Genomic DNA, 17,021 nt, shown 5'->3' on the forward strand with positions numbered 1-17,021 from the left:
AGTTTGAGGTTATTTCATATTTTTATATATTAGTTATGAATTAATTGTTGTTCCAGATGAAAAAACTGTTTATTGTTGTTTTTAACACGATAATTTCATAAAGATGAGTAAAAACCAGTTAAACAAAATAGATTAGATTATTATTTAAATTTAATCGTTTATGTTCTTGTAATCAAGTGTATAATGACGAGAAAAGTTTTAATTTTTTTAAAATATTTAAAACTAATTTACATAAACGAGGATATATTCAAAATATCTTAAATTTACTTTTTCGAGTTTTGTTTGACACAAATAAAAAAATAATAAATTAACATTGGTGTTTGTAACAAAATAAGTTTTTAGTATTCATTATTGTATTTGTGTTTTTTTTTTTTTTTAATTTTTTGTCTAATTTCTATTCAATTTAATTTCTTGAATAATTTAGGTTTACATGTTTTTAAGTAGTTTAAACTAAAATTATTTATTTTTTTAAATTAAGCTTTTGATGTATAGCTATACTAATACTAATATTACTTCTTAAAGTTATAACCTTGCTTTTAGATTTTGAATTCATAAAATTTTAAAAATGTCATTGTTTTTCAAGTAGTATAACAAAATTCAAAACATTTTTACTATTTCACTATAAAAACTTACTTAAGTAACAAAAACATATCTAGACTGTTTGGCTAGTACCTGCTCGGTTAAAACTTGAATAAACTAACAACTTTAAGTACAAATCATACAGCATATACAGAGTACTTGTAATGTTTTTATTATTGTAATAGAATAACAATAAAGTTTAATAAGTAGGAACATCTTAATGAAGTATCTACGTATAAATGACATAAAATGTAAAATAAAAAATGTTATTCTAATGTTATAATGAAGAGCTTTCATTTATTTGACTTAGTAATAATTATAGCTGCAAAACTCATTAAAACTTTACACAAGAAACAAAACATGTTATCTTTCGGAAACAAGTTCGCAATTAATCCCATAATTGTAGTTTTTCGACACATACTATAAGTAATTGGCACCTGTGGCGAGCACTTGAACAAGTTTTCTCTCAGCTCGTTACAAAAGTATTGTGACGTAACGAATACGCATGTAAGGAAAAAAAAAAGATTTGTTTTACAAGCATTTTTGAAGAAGTTTGTCGGTAAGCAAAAAAAAAGGTTAGTGCTGATTTACAGAAATACATGCTTTAATTCTATTATAAACTGTAGTTTAAATTAAAATTTAAACTAATTGTTTTAAAACTACTGAAAAGGAGTTTGTTTTCTAAAACAAAAAAGAGAAATTGTTGATTTTCTGATAGCTATTTTAGCCTGATATAAATTTTTGAACAAATTTATATCAGATATTATTTTGTTTAGCTGAGAATACGCTTTAGTTTTGTGATATGACGTAAAAATTTATAGTCGGTGATTAAAGCAGCTTTAGTTAAGTGATCTGCCAGTTGATAATGCTTATAAAAACAAGTTTAGATAAGCACTTGCTAGTATTTTTTAGATCAATTGATAAATAAGGCTAGTATTAAACAACAAATAGTATAAATATTTTCTAGCTAAAATTTTTCATAAAACATTTTTAAATTCTAAAAGCTTTAGGGATAACTCAACTCTTTAAAAATGATAAAACTAAAAATAAATAAGACTTTAGACTTTACAAATAACGTATCATAGTTTGAATTTAATATTTCTTTTTTAGAAATTGTTAATAAATCTATGTCACTCAAGTCTTATGAGGCAAATGAACTTGCCAAACCCGAGGGTTCAACTGCAAACATCTTGACGAACAACTTTATTGATCCTAACTCAACGCAGAGCTTGAGAAGAGGTTTTTTTCAGACAATAAGAAAGCGATATCCGAAAGTTGAAAAGCAAGAAAACAAGAAAGTCGTACCAAATTTTGCTTCTTCGATTTCTATAAGACCTAAGTTCAATAATAAAAGTAAAACAGGTATATTAAAATTGATTCATTTTTGACTATAAAAAAGTACTAAAAAGTATTTTTGTTTTTAATAGTTATTTAAGCCTAAGGTATCAAGGAAAAGAAATTGTTAGAACTAGTTAAGTGATACTTAATTTATTAGATTTTCAAAAAATTACTTTGTATCAAACTTTGTGGTTTATTTTACAGTAGTAATTGTTGTGAACAGTTTTTGTGTACATAGACGGTTAATTTCAAACACGTTTATATTACGAATTATATTTAAACAGATAGTACAAAAATTAAAAACATTTTATTAATGCAGCTAAGTTGTTCAAGGTACTCAGACTAAAATAGCTAATTTATAAAATAAGAATTTTTTTTAAATCTTTATTATTTTTTTAAAGTTCTTCGAACGAACAAAAGGTTATAAAGCTTGCAAAAGATTACACGTTAAAACTACTTCAAACTAATTTTATTTTTAAAAAATTTAAAGCTTTTTTCTGAATTAATTATAATAACTTTATTTACGAAAATATTATAGCTTTGAAAAGTTTTTATTTTAAAGAGAGTTTGTTTAGTATCTTAAAAATACATTTAAAAGTTTAAATAGCAACCATAAACTTTTCACTGTCAATTAGCTTAGAAAATCATTTATACGAAAAATAAATTAGAAAATGTTTACTAAATGACTAAGATTTTTTACTTGTCTAATCTTTATATTTTCATAGTTTGTTTCTTAAACTGTAATTTATTAAATCATTAGTAAAATTTCGATTTTAGGATTAGAATACATCAGTAAAACTTTTTGTTTGTATTTAAATCACTACATAAAATATAAAAAATAGCTTCTTTAGACCTTTTAAAAGTATACTCTTTTTAAGTATGTATATAAATAAACCTGTATAACTATCAGTGTTTCATTATAAATTTTCTTTATTAAGACGTTTTAAATTAAACTTGAAAAAGCATTTCTGTTTATAAATACACCTAAAAGAATTATGATTTAGTGTTTTAGTTTATATTTGGTTGACGGTATGTACTTGGTAATGATGTAAAATTTAAACTTGAAACGATTGATAAACAATATATTTATTTCATTTTAGTTACGATAGACTGCATTATATTACTTTATCTTTAAATGTAAGAGTTTGTTTAAAAAAACATTAATTTTAAATTTTTTTTAATATATTTTCAGCATTAAGTGGCATTACAATACCGGAAAACGTTGGAGGATTGGAACAAAGTCAAGCTAGTCCTTCGTTTATTTCGGTGAAAAGAAGTGAGCGGAAAACGTTGAACGAATTGAGAAAGCACAACCCGCATGAGCTAGATTTCGATGGCAAACTTCAATTGATACGACTTGAACTAGTAAGTTCCAACTGTTTTTTCTCAAACACGGTTTTGTTGTTTTTTTAAAAGGTATACATGCCACCCTTGGTAATAGAAAGTATCTAAAAAAGTCGACAATAACAAAAACACACTAGCTGTTGTTTAAAATTAAAAGAATTTTTGTTTTTTTTGTAAATCTATTCTTATTCAGTTTAAAATTTAAAAACACATTGATAGAAAGAAATGAGAGAACAAGACAAAACAATTTTTTTACAACTAGCCAAAGTGTACTCTGACTTGAAAGATTTGAAAGCTGAGTTGAACAAAAATAAAAATGAAAGTCCCGATGAAGATTTTCTGTATTCGGTTGAAGACTTTTACCAATTGCCTTCGTGGTGTGAGTTGTTTATTAAACTTAAATACTTAAAAAAGATACTTAGGAGAAAACTAGATTAAATAATGACTGAAACAGTTTTATAAACATGTATTAGGTGATCATTAGTTTAGACAAAGTTGTTAAATATCAATGAACAACATAACTGTTGCAAAAAAATAGATTTGCAAAAATAATATTATTTTAACAACAAAAACTGTCACTTAAGAGTTAATACAACTTAAAAAGTTAAAAATTAACTTTACATTTTTTACGTATTAAAAATTTCCCAAGCTATAAGTTCTTAGTTAGGTTTAAATTATTTAAATATTTTTACATTAATTAATAATTTCAAAAGTTAGACTAAAATTAATAAAATAAGTCAACCCAGCATAAGAAAAACACACATCAGGTCAGGTTTTTTTTTAATGATAAAAAAACGAATTTTTAATGCAAAAGGGAACTCACACGAGGGCATCCAAGAGGAGAAACTGTTCAAAAACGAAGCGCAACACCGGAAGTACAAAGTTTCAAACCAAACAGCTCCCCCCAAAAACTTCTCGTCCTCCGACGGCGCCCAATTCGTCCGCACCCTCTCGGTTCAGAGCAACAGGAGGAGGAGGGGGAGATCCCCGCTACCGTTACCGTTGGCAACGAACTCTCTTGTTTATAAAATATGAGCCTTCACGATTAAAAAAAACTTAAAGCCATTTCTGTTTTTTTTATTTCATTTATTTTGCAAATGTTGTGTGAAAGATCATAATGCGTTTTATTTTAAAAAGTGTTTTTCTTTATTTCGAGCTATGTTTTAAAATATTAAAGTTATAACTTTATGAAACTAGTTAACCTTTTTATTTAAAAAAACTTCTTTTTAATTATTATACATAAAAGCAAAAGTTTGTATTAAAATTTTTATTAAATCGAAAACAAAGCAGTTAACAATATAGTTTCAAAGCAGAGCGATGTTTCTTTTTGAAAACTCCGGCTATAATTAATTTTGAACGAAGTTTAAAGCTATTGTTGTAAAAAATCTTACTTAGAGTTGATTATTTTTAAGATTGATTAAACTGCAAATATTTAGTTTTATTTTTTACCAAAAACAGAATTACGTGTTTAATAATAGTTATATTAATTAAAAAGTTAATTTAATATTGAAAGAAAAAAATTATAACACAAAATACCAAAACATTAACAGTAAACAAAAATACTTATGAAAATTAATGAAAAAACTTTCTATAAAAACTAATTTTGGTAAACTTTTATTTTGATTAAAATTTTTTTTATATAAATGATATTTTACTAAAAAATTTCTTTAGCTAAGTTAAGTAAATCATTACCTTATTTAATCTTTTTGAACTAAAAATTTCTAAGCTAAAAAAAGTGTTAGTAAAACAACTAAGCGTATTAAAAAGCTCAAAGACCCCAAAAAACAATAAATAAAGATATAAATACACTTTTACAAGATATAGTAAAAAAAAAGTTTTCTGAGAATTGTACCATTTTTTACAGAAAATTTATAATTAATGAAACAAATAAGTTATTGTATGAATAGTAGGATTAGTAGATATCTATAAAGAATCTACTATAAAAAATATGTTTTTTATAAACTTTGTTTTATCTAATCAGTGAAAACTTTTTTATTTTGTTCATTTTAATTAAATATAAACTGTTTATCTTTTTTATTTTGCTTTTATATATACATATAAATATACATATTTATAATTGACAATAAAATATATTATATTGCTACTTATCAAATGATAAAAGAAAATGGAAGTGAAATTTTTTATCACTATTGTAACTAAAAAGTTTAAAGCAATAATAAAGCAGATATCTAAAAATCTTTCTCACTTTTTTTTATTGATAAAAAAATAACTAAAGTAAAACAAGTATATATATTTTTTTGAACTAAAATTACTTATGTTAGTGTAATATGAATTTAGAACATAATAAGTAAATAAATAATCATTTTTATTTAACTTTTTTTAAATCTAATTTTAAAAGTTAATAAATTTCATTAAAGAAAACTTTTTACATTTTCTGTTTAAATAAATTAGTATAGTATTTCACGTAGCCAACTTTGGGTTTTACACTTAAGATGACAGATACTTGATATTAAAAAAAAATAACTTTTATTACTTAATGATCGATTATAGGAAAAGACTATATATGAATTCATTTTATGTTTGTGTTAATTCGTTCATTTTTACGTAATTACACGTTTTTAAACTAAAAAAAAAAGAATTTACTCAAGCAGATTCTTAAACTATTATTTTTTAAATAGAAAGTCTTCTAAGGCCGTGCTGCGTGCATATGCTTTTTAAGTTAGCAGCACAACTTTTATTTTTTAGATAATGGAGTATTTTCTATAGCAGCTTTCTATGAAAAGTATATAATTTTGATTTTCTTTAAAAATGATTAACAAACAGCGTCTTACTCAATCCCCTCATTATTAAAAGTAAATATATCTGAAATAAACATTTTAGTACTTTAGTTTAGAAGATACTATTAGTAAATATTAACTTTTAGACAAAACTTGACCACAAAAAAAAGTTTGAAAAAAGCACTAAAAATGTTTTTACTTCCTTATATTTGTTAAACATGCAGATTTAAAAAAAGTAGATATAAGTTGTTAGTTGTAACTTTAAGACTAAAGAAACTATATGTTTATAATAAGAAATATTAATCACCAGTTAAAATTAGAAAAAACAAGTTAAAAGTTAAAAATAAAAACTAAAAACACTAAGTAATTATATAAAAAAAAATTGTAGTAAAAGAAAACATCAGCGAAAGTCTACTAAAGCAAAAGCATGGAGTCTGGACTGGACTTTGATAAACCATAAGATAACCTCAAGATAACATAAAAGTTTGATCATACCTCTTCGATCATCAGACCTCAAGGTTTTAGTAGACTAAGACCAACTCTTTATTTTTGAAACTCGTCAGCCAGTCGCAAACGGAAAAACCGTCAATCATTTTTAAACAGTTTATTATGTTTTACTATGAAATGAAGCAACTATGTTTTTTGATGAACTACGTATTAAGTAATTCAGTGTGCAAATAAATTTGATAATAATGAGTAGTTTCATTTTTTTCCGTTTAATTAAATTTTTTTTTTGTTCTAATTTGAAAATTAGTTCTCTATAAACTATATAAATTATGATTACATATACTCAACTCACATAACATGCATGCTCTTTACTTTACAGATAGCTACTCAGGGAATTAACCATTCAAGAAAAATTTTAGGTGTATCTAATTGGTAAAGCTTAGAAATATTAAGTGTAACTTCTTTTAACCAGTTCGTTCTGTCATCAAGCCACAAGCGTGTAGTAGACTTAGAACTATGATGAGCGAATCGTATGATAAAAATTTATGTAAAACTTGAGCTTGTCTCACAGCATACAGAAGTCAAGGCTTTGGCCCTGTAAACTTGCTGATAACTTCTTTTAACCTAGTTAATTTTTTTTTGTAAGTACTTATTATGTTTTTAATATTTATTATGAAATAAAAATTGAATGTCACAGATATTTCTAAAATTTACAGGAATATTTGTTTGTTTAATGGTTTTGTTTAAATATTTATTATGGTTTTTAGATACCTAACAAATTTTTAAATAATGTTTTAAACATATTGGATTGTTAATTAAAAAGATGACATGATAAAAATATCTCAAATTCAAAAATTAACTAAATAAAATTTATAAAAATAAAAATTGCACAAATTAAAAATTAAAGCTACTCCCCTTTTAGTACATCAGGGTTCGTGCGCGTCAGGCTAAGTCAGGCTAAATCAGTTTTTTAGAAAAAAGTTGAAAAACTTCAGGCTAAATCAGTTTTTTTATTAAAAAATTTGAGAATCTCAGTTTTTCTTAGTTCAAATGCTTTAAAATTTTTGATTAAAATAATTGAAAAGTCTTTTTAAGAGATTGAGATTTTAATTTATTTCTAAATAATAATTTACCAATATCTAAATTAATTTTTTACTTATTTTATCACCTTTTTCACAATTTAGTCTTATTTTATTGACTTGTCACTAAGCTATGAGTAACTTTTGCAGACTTTTAAAGCTCAAAGTATTTTTGAGATAAAGCTTGTTGAAATTGGAGACTACAATAGTACTAATCAAGACCCCCCAATACCTAAAATGACTTCTAAAGGGAATTTTCCTTACTTTGAAAAAATGTCAGGCTAAATGAAAAAAATTTTGCGCACAAACCCTGGACTACATTTAACAAAAAAAGTTGATCTAGCTAGAATTATAATATTAACAGTTAATTAAGTATACTTACTTAACAAACTTCTTTTATGTTTCATAAATCAAGAAAATAATAAAATGAAATGTTTATTAAACTAATTACTAAGAAGCTTAAAAATATAATATTAAAAGTATATGAAAGAAAGAAAAATGCAAACCCTTACAACTAAGGGCAGTGGATTGGTGTGGAGACAGACTTTTTGGTCATCAAACCTTGCACCATATATTTTGTAAAATCTTTCAATCAGTTTTTATTTAAACAGTAATAAAAATGTAACTTTAAGATAAATAAAAGTGAGTTTTTATTTTTACTTAAATTATTTAGAAAAATTTCTACAAGAAAATTTAAAAAATGGTATGCATTCTTTTTAAACTTATTTATGACAATATTGATTATAGAAACCATAGTCTTCCATGGGCACCACAGTGTCTCCTCCCTTAGATTTTGATTTTTACAATCATTTATGTTGATATTTTTCTTGTTACAGTTTATAAAGAGCAACAAAGAAAATTCAACAAACAGGTCAATAACAAAACAAATATGGAGATGTGGTAAAATATCCAAGTTACATACTTCTTTTCTTTTAAGAATTAAATATTAAATTAATTTGGGTTTAGCATCATAATAAAAAATACAGCTTAGAGGAAGTGTATTTAGCAGTAAATTTTAATATTTTTTTAAGTATAATTTCATTCAGTACTGTCTTTAAATCTTAGGTTCTTGTTTTTTTAAACATGATTTTTTAATATGAATATTCAGATAGAAGCAAGTCATAAAAACTATATGTAACAAATGCTTAAAATAAGTTAGTAAATAAAACAATTCAAGTCAGTATTCGACTATTGTAACAATTATTGTTATTTCATCTGATGTTAAAAGATTAAAAAATTACTTGAACACTAAATGATTATCAACAATGGGAAAAGACTTTTACAGTATATTAGGAGTGTCAAGGTCAGCCTCAGATGATGAAATAAAAAAAGCATACAGAAAGCTTGCGCTGAAATATCATCCTGACAAGAACAAAGCTCCTGAAGCCCAAGAAAAGTTTAAGCAAGTTGCTGAAGCATATGAGGTACTGTATGTAAACAAAATGATAAAATAAAAGTACAGCGCTTCCTCACTTATCCTGTTCTTACTTATCCGGTTTCTCACTTAACCGGCCAGTTTCGTTCGAGAAGTAGATTTATTTATTTAAGCTAAAATCAATGTTATTTTGTACTTTTAGTTTTAAAATTTCACTTAAAGTTCTCAACTTATAAGGAAGGAGAATAACATCTATAAATTATATTTAATAGTTTATTTTCTATAGAGTGGTAATATTAATAACTAAAAATCTTGCTTGAATTGTTTTGGTAGTACAATTAAAGAATTTGAAGTTAAAATCTATGTTTTACTATTAATACACAATTAATTTAACTTTTATAACAAAGTTAGCAGTTCTTAGCTACATCATATTTTTAAAATTCTCTCAAACTTAATGTTATTAACTTATATTTTTTGTCGCTCAGTAAGTGAAAGAGCTTTTATTGTTCATTTGCAAGCTGTTCAGACTTTTTAAAGTAAGTTACATGTTTTTGATTCAGTCAACACACCTGGTTTAAAAATTGAATAAGACAGCAAAAAGAAAGCAAGTTACACTAACAATTAAAACCAAGCCAAAAGTTTGCAAATTGCAAAAATTAATGTGTGATAATCTGTTATAATGAGCCAGTTTAGCATATGCAAGTCAAGTTCAAACGATATTTTAAGAAGTGAGGGAAAGTTTAAAGCCAAAAAGGAGGAGCTGGGACTAGCTGGAGCAAGAAAGATTGCAACAACTCATACAGTTCCATGAGTTTTCTGCTAAGAAGCGAGACATCTCTGTCAAACAAACCTCCATTTTATTCTCTTTCAGAAAGAGTTTCGATATTATTTTGAATGTTTAAAGCGTAATTAATTTTTATTGAATAAATTTTAAACATAATTAAAGTTTTATTTAGTTTATTTTTTTCTATTTTAATAGTTTGTTTCGTTAAAAGTTATATTCATTAAGTAAACTAACTGAATAATTAGTGTTTGTTTTATTGTAAGCATTGCATATTATAAAATAGGTAGTTTATTAAAAAAAATTCAATGTTTGTAGTTATCCTGCCAAAGGCTTATACTGCCAAAATTATAAAAAAAAAGCTTGCTCAACATGGCCAGATAAGTGAGGAAGCGCTGTACTTATAAATGTGGTAAAAAAATTAAAAAAATTAACTAAAATTTGTTATTACGCCAAATACTTTTTTGTACAGGTTGCATTAAACTTTTTTAGGTCTTAAAAGATAAAGAGAAAAAGAAGATATATGATACTTATGGAGAAGAAGGTCTCCAAAACGGTGCTGGTCCTTCTGGAAACACAAGAACTTTCCACTACAACACTGACCCTCGTGCAACTTTTGAAGAATTTTTTGGTGGTAAGAAATTTAATGAACTCTTAGATGAAATTTATATCTTTCAAATTAATTTTACTAAGTTATGAAAAAAGTAAAAATGAAGCAGTTTTAATTTTCTTACTGAATATACTAGTACACAATGTTTTTTTTAGATTAACAATTTTCTACTATCAATTATATTTTAATAGTAACAAAAAAGTTGTGAATAAAAATAAAATTTACATTTTTTTATTTTGATTTTGTTTTCTTTAAGTAAAATGAATAAGCTAATTGTTGAATTTATCAGTAAGTTTTGTAAGGTTCTAGTCCATTCAGTTTCTTTTCATCTGGTTTTGATGATGATTCTATGGATGGAATTGATCCTAGAATGTCCTTCACTCAATCTTTTAACCTTGGTGGTATGCCACAAACTAGGGTGTCAGTAAATAAAAAGCAAAAGGCAAAAGAAAAAGACCCTCCCATTCTTAAAGATTTAAAGGTAAAACTAACTTTAAAAGTTTTAAATAAAATAATTAGTTGCTTATTAAAAAATAGTATTGGTTTTACAAATAACATTAATAAAACATGTTTTTATTTGTTATTTAAAAACTAAATTATTTTTCACAGAACATATTTTTGCTAAAAAATGTAAGGTAATTGACTAAAAGTGTGAACAAATATAATTTCCAATTTTTATAAGATCTATAATTTCAGATAACACTCGAAGATGTACTAAACGGCACAACAAAGAAAATGAAAATTACGAGAAAACGATTGAGCTATGATGGAAGTTATGTTTCACAAGATAAAGTTTTGACCATCAACATTAAAAAAGGCTGGAAGGTTTTAATTTTTATTTGAAGTGTTTATTGAAAGTATTTAATTAGAAAAAAAAACTGATATTTTTCTGTTTTCTATATTTTTATTTGTAAGACCTCTTGTGTGTAAAAAATGGAAGTAAAAAGTTACAAAGAGTGTATAACGTAATGTACTAAGGATCAAAACTTAAAACCAATATGTTTAATACTTAAAACCGTTATTTAAAATCTAACTTGTATGTTATTTTAATTAAAGCTACAAGATATATTTTTAGGTCAAGTAAAAAAAAAGTAGTTTAAAAATATAAATGATAGAGTTAAGATAGTCAATAAGTGTGTTATGATGGTTAATATTAAAATGCTGAAATAGATTGTTTTGTTCATTGTGTATATCCTATTTTAGTTTCAAAGTGATCTTTAGTGTTTACTGTTTATTCATAGTGAAAATTTAATGACTATAAAATAAGAAATCTATATTTTAAAAATATTTGTAAACATATTTGATCAAAAATAATATTTAAAATTTATTTTATAAAATATCATAATCTTTATAAGAAATGTTTAAAAAAATTTAGAGCCCTAAACTTAAATACTTATATTGAGATAGATTCTAAGCATTTTTTTTATTTAATGATAAAATAATTGTTTCCAACATTTTTTTAAGAAAACTTTTTACATAAACTATTATGTTGTTAAAATAATAAATATTTTAAATCTTTTTAGATTTTGACTGACTTTTACATTTAAGATATTATAAAAAAATTATTATTTTTAAAAACAATTATAAATAAACCAAAAATTTTGCTTTGTTTTGTACACTTATAGTATATAAGTTTTGTCAAAGGTATATTTAAGTATGTACTATGTTAGGTAAATATAAATATTTATGTTTTTAAGCTGATAATCTTAAGTGCAATTATAGTTTTCATGGTTGAACATAGTTATAAAATCATAGTTAAGTTGCTACTGTAAATGAACTTCATCAAAACAACAAAATCTTCTCTAAAGTAAACTGATGTTTAGCCAGTTTTGTAAGTTTCATTACAACTCAAACAAACTTTGAAAATGATACAATATTTTCAGGAAGGTACAAAAATAACATTTGCTAATGAAGGGGACCAGAGGCCAAACAACATACCAGCAGACATTATTTTCACCATCAAAGATGCACCCCACTCTACTTTTACCAGGGACAGCAGTAACAACCTCATTTACACTCAGAAAATTAAACTCAAACAAGTTAGATTTGAAAAGTGTTTGTATAAAAGTAAATGTACACACTAAGAAATAAAACTAATTATTAGATTTGTAAAAGTTGCTGCTACAATAAAGTAGCAAGTTTATTTTAATAAAAGAGCATTTAATAATAACAATAGCATTTATTTTATTTTTTACTAAAATATTTACTTTTTAAGTTTGTTCAATGGGTACGGTTTACGGTTTTGCTGAAATTAGTATTTAACTCACCGATTGTAACCATTTTTTGTTTTATTACTTGATGAAACTGTACTTTTTTAGATATTTTTTTATTTAAAATCATATTTTTATAATTTAATAAAAAATCTTACGTAATTAAAAATATTAAGTAAAAACAGAGAAGTTATTAATTTTATAAAGTCATGTTTTACTATTTAATTTGAATTATTTATTGTGTATAACTTATTTGAAAATTTTACCTTTTAGTTTTTTTTATGTATTAAACCCAAAAGTTAAAACTTTAAAAACTATATTAGGATAAAAAAATGTTTTTACATAAGTTTTGTACCAAATTAATGAAGTATAAAATAGTTCAAGCTTATAACCTACCTATATTATCATTTATTGTAACTTGGGAATTTTTAAGAAATTTTCAAAAGCTCAAACAACATAAGAAAACATAAGTGAAAATTTATATAATGTCTATTGTAAGATTTTAATATGTGTTAAGTTTGTTACTAGCGTAGAACAATAATTACTCACAGTAGCTTGTACTTCACTTATTTCAGTATTTTAAGTCTAATGTAGTTGCAAACATTGTCATTTATGTTTATTACCAATTTATCAACTAAGAAGTTTATTTTTTGTCTGCCAAATAGACTACTTCTCTTATCATTTAATAAAAAAAATATTTTAAGTTTAAGATAGAGCGGATAATTTAATTATAGTTTTTAAATTTAATACATGACATTACTATATAGACAAGAGTATTCATATGTAATAGAAGTTATGCTGGGCCATGAATGTTCGTGTAGAAATGATAGTTAAAACGATTTGATTAATACAAATAAAAACTACTGATTGTATCTGAGTAAATTAGCATTACTAAAATAAAGTTTAAAAGTTAAATGTGCTTTTTTTAGTTTTCGTTTTATTTCAGTTTGTTTAAAATACTTGAATTCTTATTATTTTTAAATTTGGTTTATAAGTAAAAATCAGTTATGACCAATATATTCAATTTTACATTGATTATTATATGCTCTGTTGTTTATAATTAATCATTCTGTAATTAATAATTTTAACAATCTTATGTCGTGTGTTATTAGTAAAACTTACGTATATATTTCATACTTTTAGTTTTTACAAATTTCTTTGCAACTATCGACATTCCATAGTTTTTACATGTAGAAAATTATTATTACCTTTTATGGTTGTGCTGCCTTAAGCGTGTTTAAATATTCAGAGGCTTTGTAAAGTTCATTCATACAAGTTTATTGGCAAAATATTAAGCTGAAAATAAATTTTGTGTTTAAAATTATCAACTTAAAACTAGTATTTGATATTTGAACATGACGATCTATATATGATAAAATGTATAACTTATATTTTTCGGTACGACCTAAACTACAGAGTCAACAAAAACTTAATATTTCTTAGTCATTACCAACTATGTTTTTCGAATTACGCTAAACAACCCTGTTCTCATAAAAATAACTTAAACAAAATAAAAGATTATCTTAAGTTTTATCTACAAAAATTAAACTGTTTCTTTAAAGAAGCATGTCATTCAAAGCAGCACAACAACAATTGACAATATATGTGTGCTTAATATTTCAACGTTAAATTCCAATAAAACAAATGTGCCTCAACAATTACCATTTACAGGCGCTGCTCGGCTTCCGCACGGAAATTCCCACCCTCAACCCCGACCACCGGATTCCCCTCCCCGTCAGCGAGATCGTCACCCCGCAGACGCAGAAGCGGGTTGCCGGCGAGGGGCTTCCCATGAGCAAGAACCCGTCGCAGCGGGGCGACCTCATCGTCAGGTTCGACATCGAGTTTCCCGCCCACCTCTCCCCCAAGTCCAAGCACGCCCTCGCCGACGTTTTGTAGTGTGACGTCACAACGCTTCGTAACGTGACATTTACGGTTTGCCTCGCCTGCAACTTCGCTTTTGTTTTCCTCAGCTGATTTTTAAAATGTTATTTTCGCTGTTTGAAGTTATTATCGTTTCGTTCAAGAAACTCTTGTATGACTCAATGTAGAAAAGGTTTGTAATGTTGAGAAGAAAAAAAGTATCTGCAATTTTCAGCTTTGTTTACTGCATTGCAAAAGAAATATACTTAATTAGATTTTCAACAAGTATTTGATGTTAGTTGAAGAAAGTAATTTAAAAATGAAATTTCGGAGACACGTTTGTAGAGCTTTTGTTATCTACTATTTATTTAGTATTTAAAGTCTTAAGCACTTACATTATTAAAGATTTGTTATCTTTTTAAAATATTTAGCTTAATCGACTTTTTTTTTGCAACTTTCATCTAAACATTTTACTGTTTTTTAGCATAGTTTTATAATGTTAATTAATCAAATTTTTTAACTACAAATAATAAACTTTATAGCTATTAACATTTTTAAATATTTGTTTTAAATATTGTTTACAGATTTCAATAAAGTTTTCAATAATTATTTAAGTGCTTTGCTTTTTTTTTGTTATATTATTTAAATCTATGTGAACCAGTATTTCTAGTTTGTTTTAAGTATGCCTTCATGGTCGGTTTAAAAACTACCAATTATTTAACTTAAGATTATCAGAAACGCATTAGAAAGTAAATCTGCCAAAAACAAACGTGACACATCTAAGATTTGCTGGTAACCTAATTTAAAAGTTTTAAAGCAAAATTTTGAAGATGTGAAATTAAGTCTTTAATATTATTTACAAAAAATGCGTGCTCAAACAGCTTTCCAGACGCAACTATATTAAACTGATTACGTGATGGAGAAATGCCTTCCAACAAATGTCTCATTCACAAACTTGCCTGCATTTTTGCTCGTTCGGTTGCATGGCGTAAAAAGATTTAAAACCAAAATGTTTTGTATTATCACCATCAATTTAAGATGTGAGTTGTGCTTTTAATATTGTAATATACAAATGATACACACACGAACTTTATTTAAATTTACTTAGTAATGCTTTTTCTATACTTGAATTTAATATATATACATGATCTTAAACTTGATATATAATTTGTTCGCAGTTACTATCGGTATAAAGTAAAGGTTTTTCAAAGTTTATTTCTTAAATAATTTTTTAACTTAATTTTTGAATAGAGTAATTAACAGTATATGTTGTAAAGCTTTTATTGAAGTAATTAAATCGTAAATAGCTTTGAGTACGTAAAAATTTGGATAACTCACAATATAACTAAATGTTTGAAATTATAAGTCTTGTATATTGCACATATATTCGAAAACATGGTTATTACTATAAGTTGACCTTTGCTGGAAAAAAAAAAACATGTCTACAAGTATAACTAACGTTTTTTTATTAAATTATTTTAATATTAAAAAAAAACTTTCAAGTTACATTTGATGTTGCCAGTAACTGACAATCATGAAATTTTTGAATCCTAGGCCTACAAAGAGTAATCTAAGAATTTTTGAAATAGTTTTAAAATATTCGACTAATTTGAAAACTAAGATACGTTCAGTATACGTTTGTAAATTTATAAATAACGTAATTTTTATAATTCAGTTCTAAGTTTACTCAAGCTTTTAATTACAAAAGAAAATACTACTACTTATTTTTAGCTTAAACTTGCAGTTATACGAAAAAAATAAATTTAAGTTTTATCCAAAATTATAAATACAAATGTCTTAAGCATACTCAAATTAAGATACTTTCATATCACACAATGATTCATTTCCTCATAGTTAAATTTGAAACCGTTGCTCGTTTAGAATGAAATTTGTTAGTTGTAATGACTTATCGTTTTGAAGCTTTCTTGGGGTTATAACCTTAAGCCATCTGACTTGAAGTTCTGAGCCAAAACCTCTAGTATTTTTAGCAGCGATTCTAAATATAACGACTGGTGTATAGCTTGTTTCGAGGAGAGCCTTATCCATCTTTTTATTGCTTATCTGACAATTTGATCCAGTTCCGTAATATACCTATGAGTAAACGGATGTCTTGTCTTTTTGTTTCACATTTGAATTGACGGCTTAACGCATAAAATAAAATGTAATTTTGTAATCTTTGTGCCACTTTTTGACATAATTTAGATACGTTTTTTAACAAGTTCCCTATTATATATCTGTAAGAATATACAATTTTTCAGAAATTTTTAAGTATTTTCGACACTGAGAACAATTTTTTACCACTTCTCCCTTTTTATTTCATTAAGGAACTTTATATTGCACTTTTCGTGTTTTTTCTTGTAAAAATAGCAACAAGCAAAATGTGAACGTACATGATCGTAAAATTGAAGTCTAAGGGGAGGAGACGGTGTAGTATTGACAGAAATGGGTATAAAAAAAGGTAAACACCAATATTTTCTTTCAAAATAATTTCGTTTTGAGTTAATTTAAATAATAATACTTTCAAAAAAAACAATTAATTATTAATAATATTGATTTTTCATTGATCTAAAGTTTCTTTTTATTGTTTTAAATTAAAACTGCACAAAAAAGGTTATAAAGTGTATGGTGTGAGGTTCGATGACCGAAAGGGTTTTCTC

At 25.2% G+C, this 17,021-nt stretch overlaps 2 protein-coding genes across 2 annotated transcripts; both read left to right on the plus strand.

Moving 5' to 3' along the window:
• Positions 1-1,695: 1,695 nt before the first annotated feature.
• On the plus strand, positions 1,696-4,448 carry LOC145840908 (uncharacterized). Its single transcript, XM_082948260.1, has 4 exons — positions 1,696-1,941; positions 3,110-3,282; positions 3,481-3,640; positions 4,076-4,448. Exons 1-4 carry the CDS (start codon positions 1,707-1,709, stop codon positions 4,294-4,296), a joined length of 789 nt encoding a protein of 262 aa, XP_082804386.1. The 5' UTR covers positions 1,696-1,706; the 3' UTR covers positions 4,297-4,448.
• A 4,336-nt stretch (positions 4,449-8,784) lies between these two features.
• Positions 8,785-14,998, plus strand: LOC145841061 (dnaJ homolog subfamily B member 4-like). Its single transcript, XM_082948424.1, has 6 exons — positions 8,785-8,949; positions 10,174-10,315; positions 10,594-10,772; positions 10,988-11,116; positions 12,175-12,330; positions 14,173-14,998. The coding sequence occupies exons 1-6, from the start codon at positions 8,791-8,793 to the stop codon at positions 14,398-14,400; spliced, it is 993 nt and encodes a 330-aa protein (XP_082804550.1). The 5' UTR covers positions 8,785-8,790; the 3' UTR covers positions 14,401-14,998.
• The last annotated feature ends 2,023 nt before the right edge of the window (positions 14,999-17,021 follow it).

The sequence above is a fragment of the Thalia democratica genome, chromosome 7, assembly GCF_965202585.1.
Source record: "Thalia democratica chromosome 7, ktThaDemo2.hap1.1, whole genome shotgun sequence".
NCBI lineage: Eukaryota > Metazoa > Chordata > Thaliacea > Salpida > Salpidae > Thalia > Thalia democratica.

Excerpts from the sequence above, each read along its gene's own strand:
- LOC145840908 (XM_082948260.1), top strand. The coding sequence starts at position 1,707 with ATGTCACTCAAGTCTTATGAGGCAAATGAACTTGCCAAACCCGAGGGT. Across the intron at positions 3,283-3,480 it reads AATTGATACGACTTGAACTA|AAAGAAATGAGAGAACAAGA; the intron begins GTAAGTTCCAAC and ends ACACATTGATAG. Across the intron at positions 3,641-4,075 it reads TTACCAATTGCCTTCGTGGT|GGAACTCACACGAGGGCATC; the intron begins GTGAGTTGTTTA and ends TTAATGCAAAAG.
- LOC145841061 (XM_082948424.1), top strand. The coding sequence starts at position 8,791 with ATGGGAAAAGACTTTTACAGTATATTAGGAGTGTCAAGGTCAGCCTCA. Across the intron at positions 10,773-10,987 it reads CCATTCTTAAAGATTTAAAG|ATAACACTCGAAGATGTACT; the intron begins GTAAAACTAACT and ends CTATAATTTCAG. Across the intron at positions 11,117-12,174 it reads ACATTAAAAAAGGCTGGAAG|GAAGGTACAAAAATAACATT; the intron begins GTTTTAATTTTT and ends CAATATTTTCAG.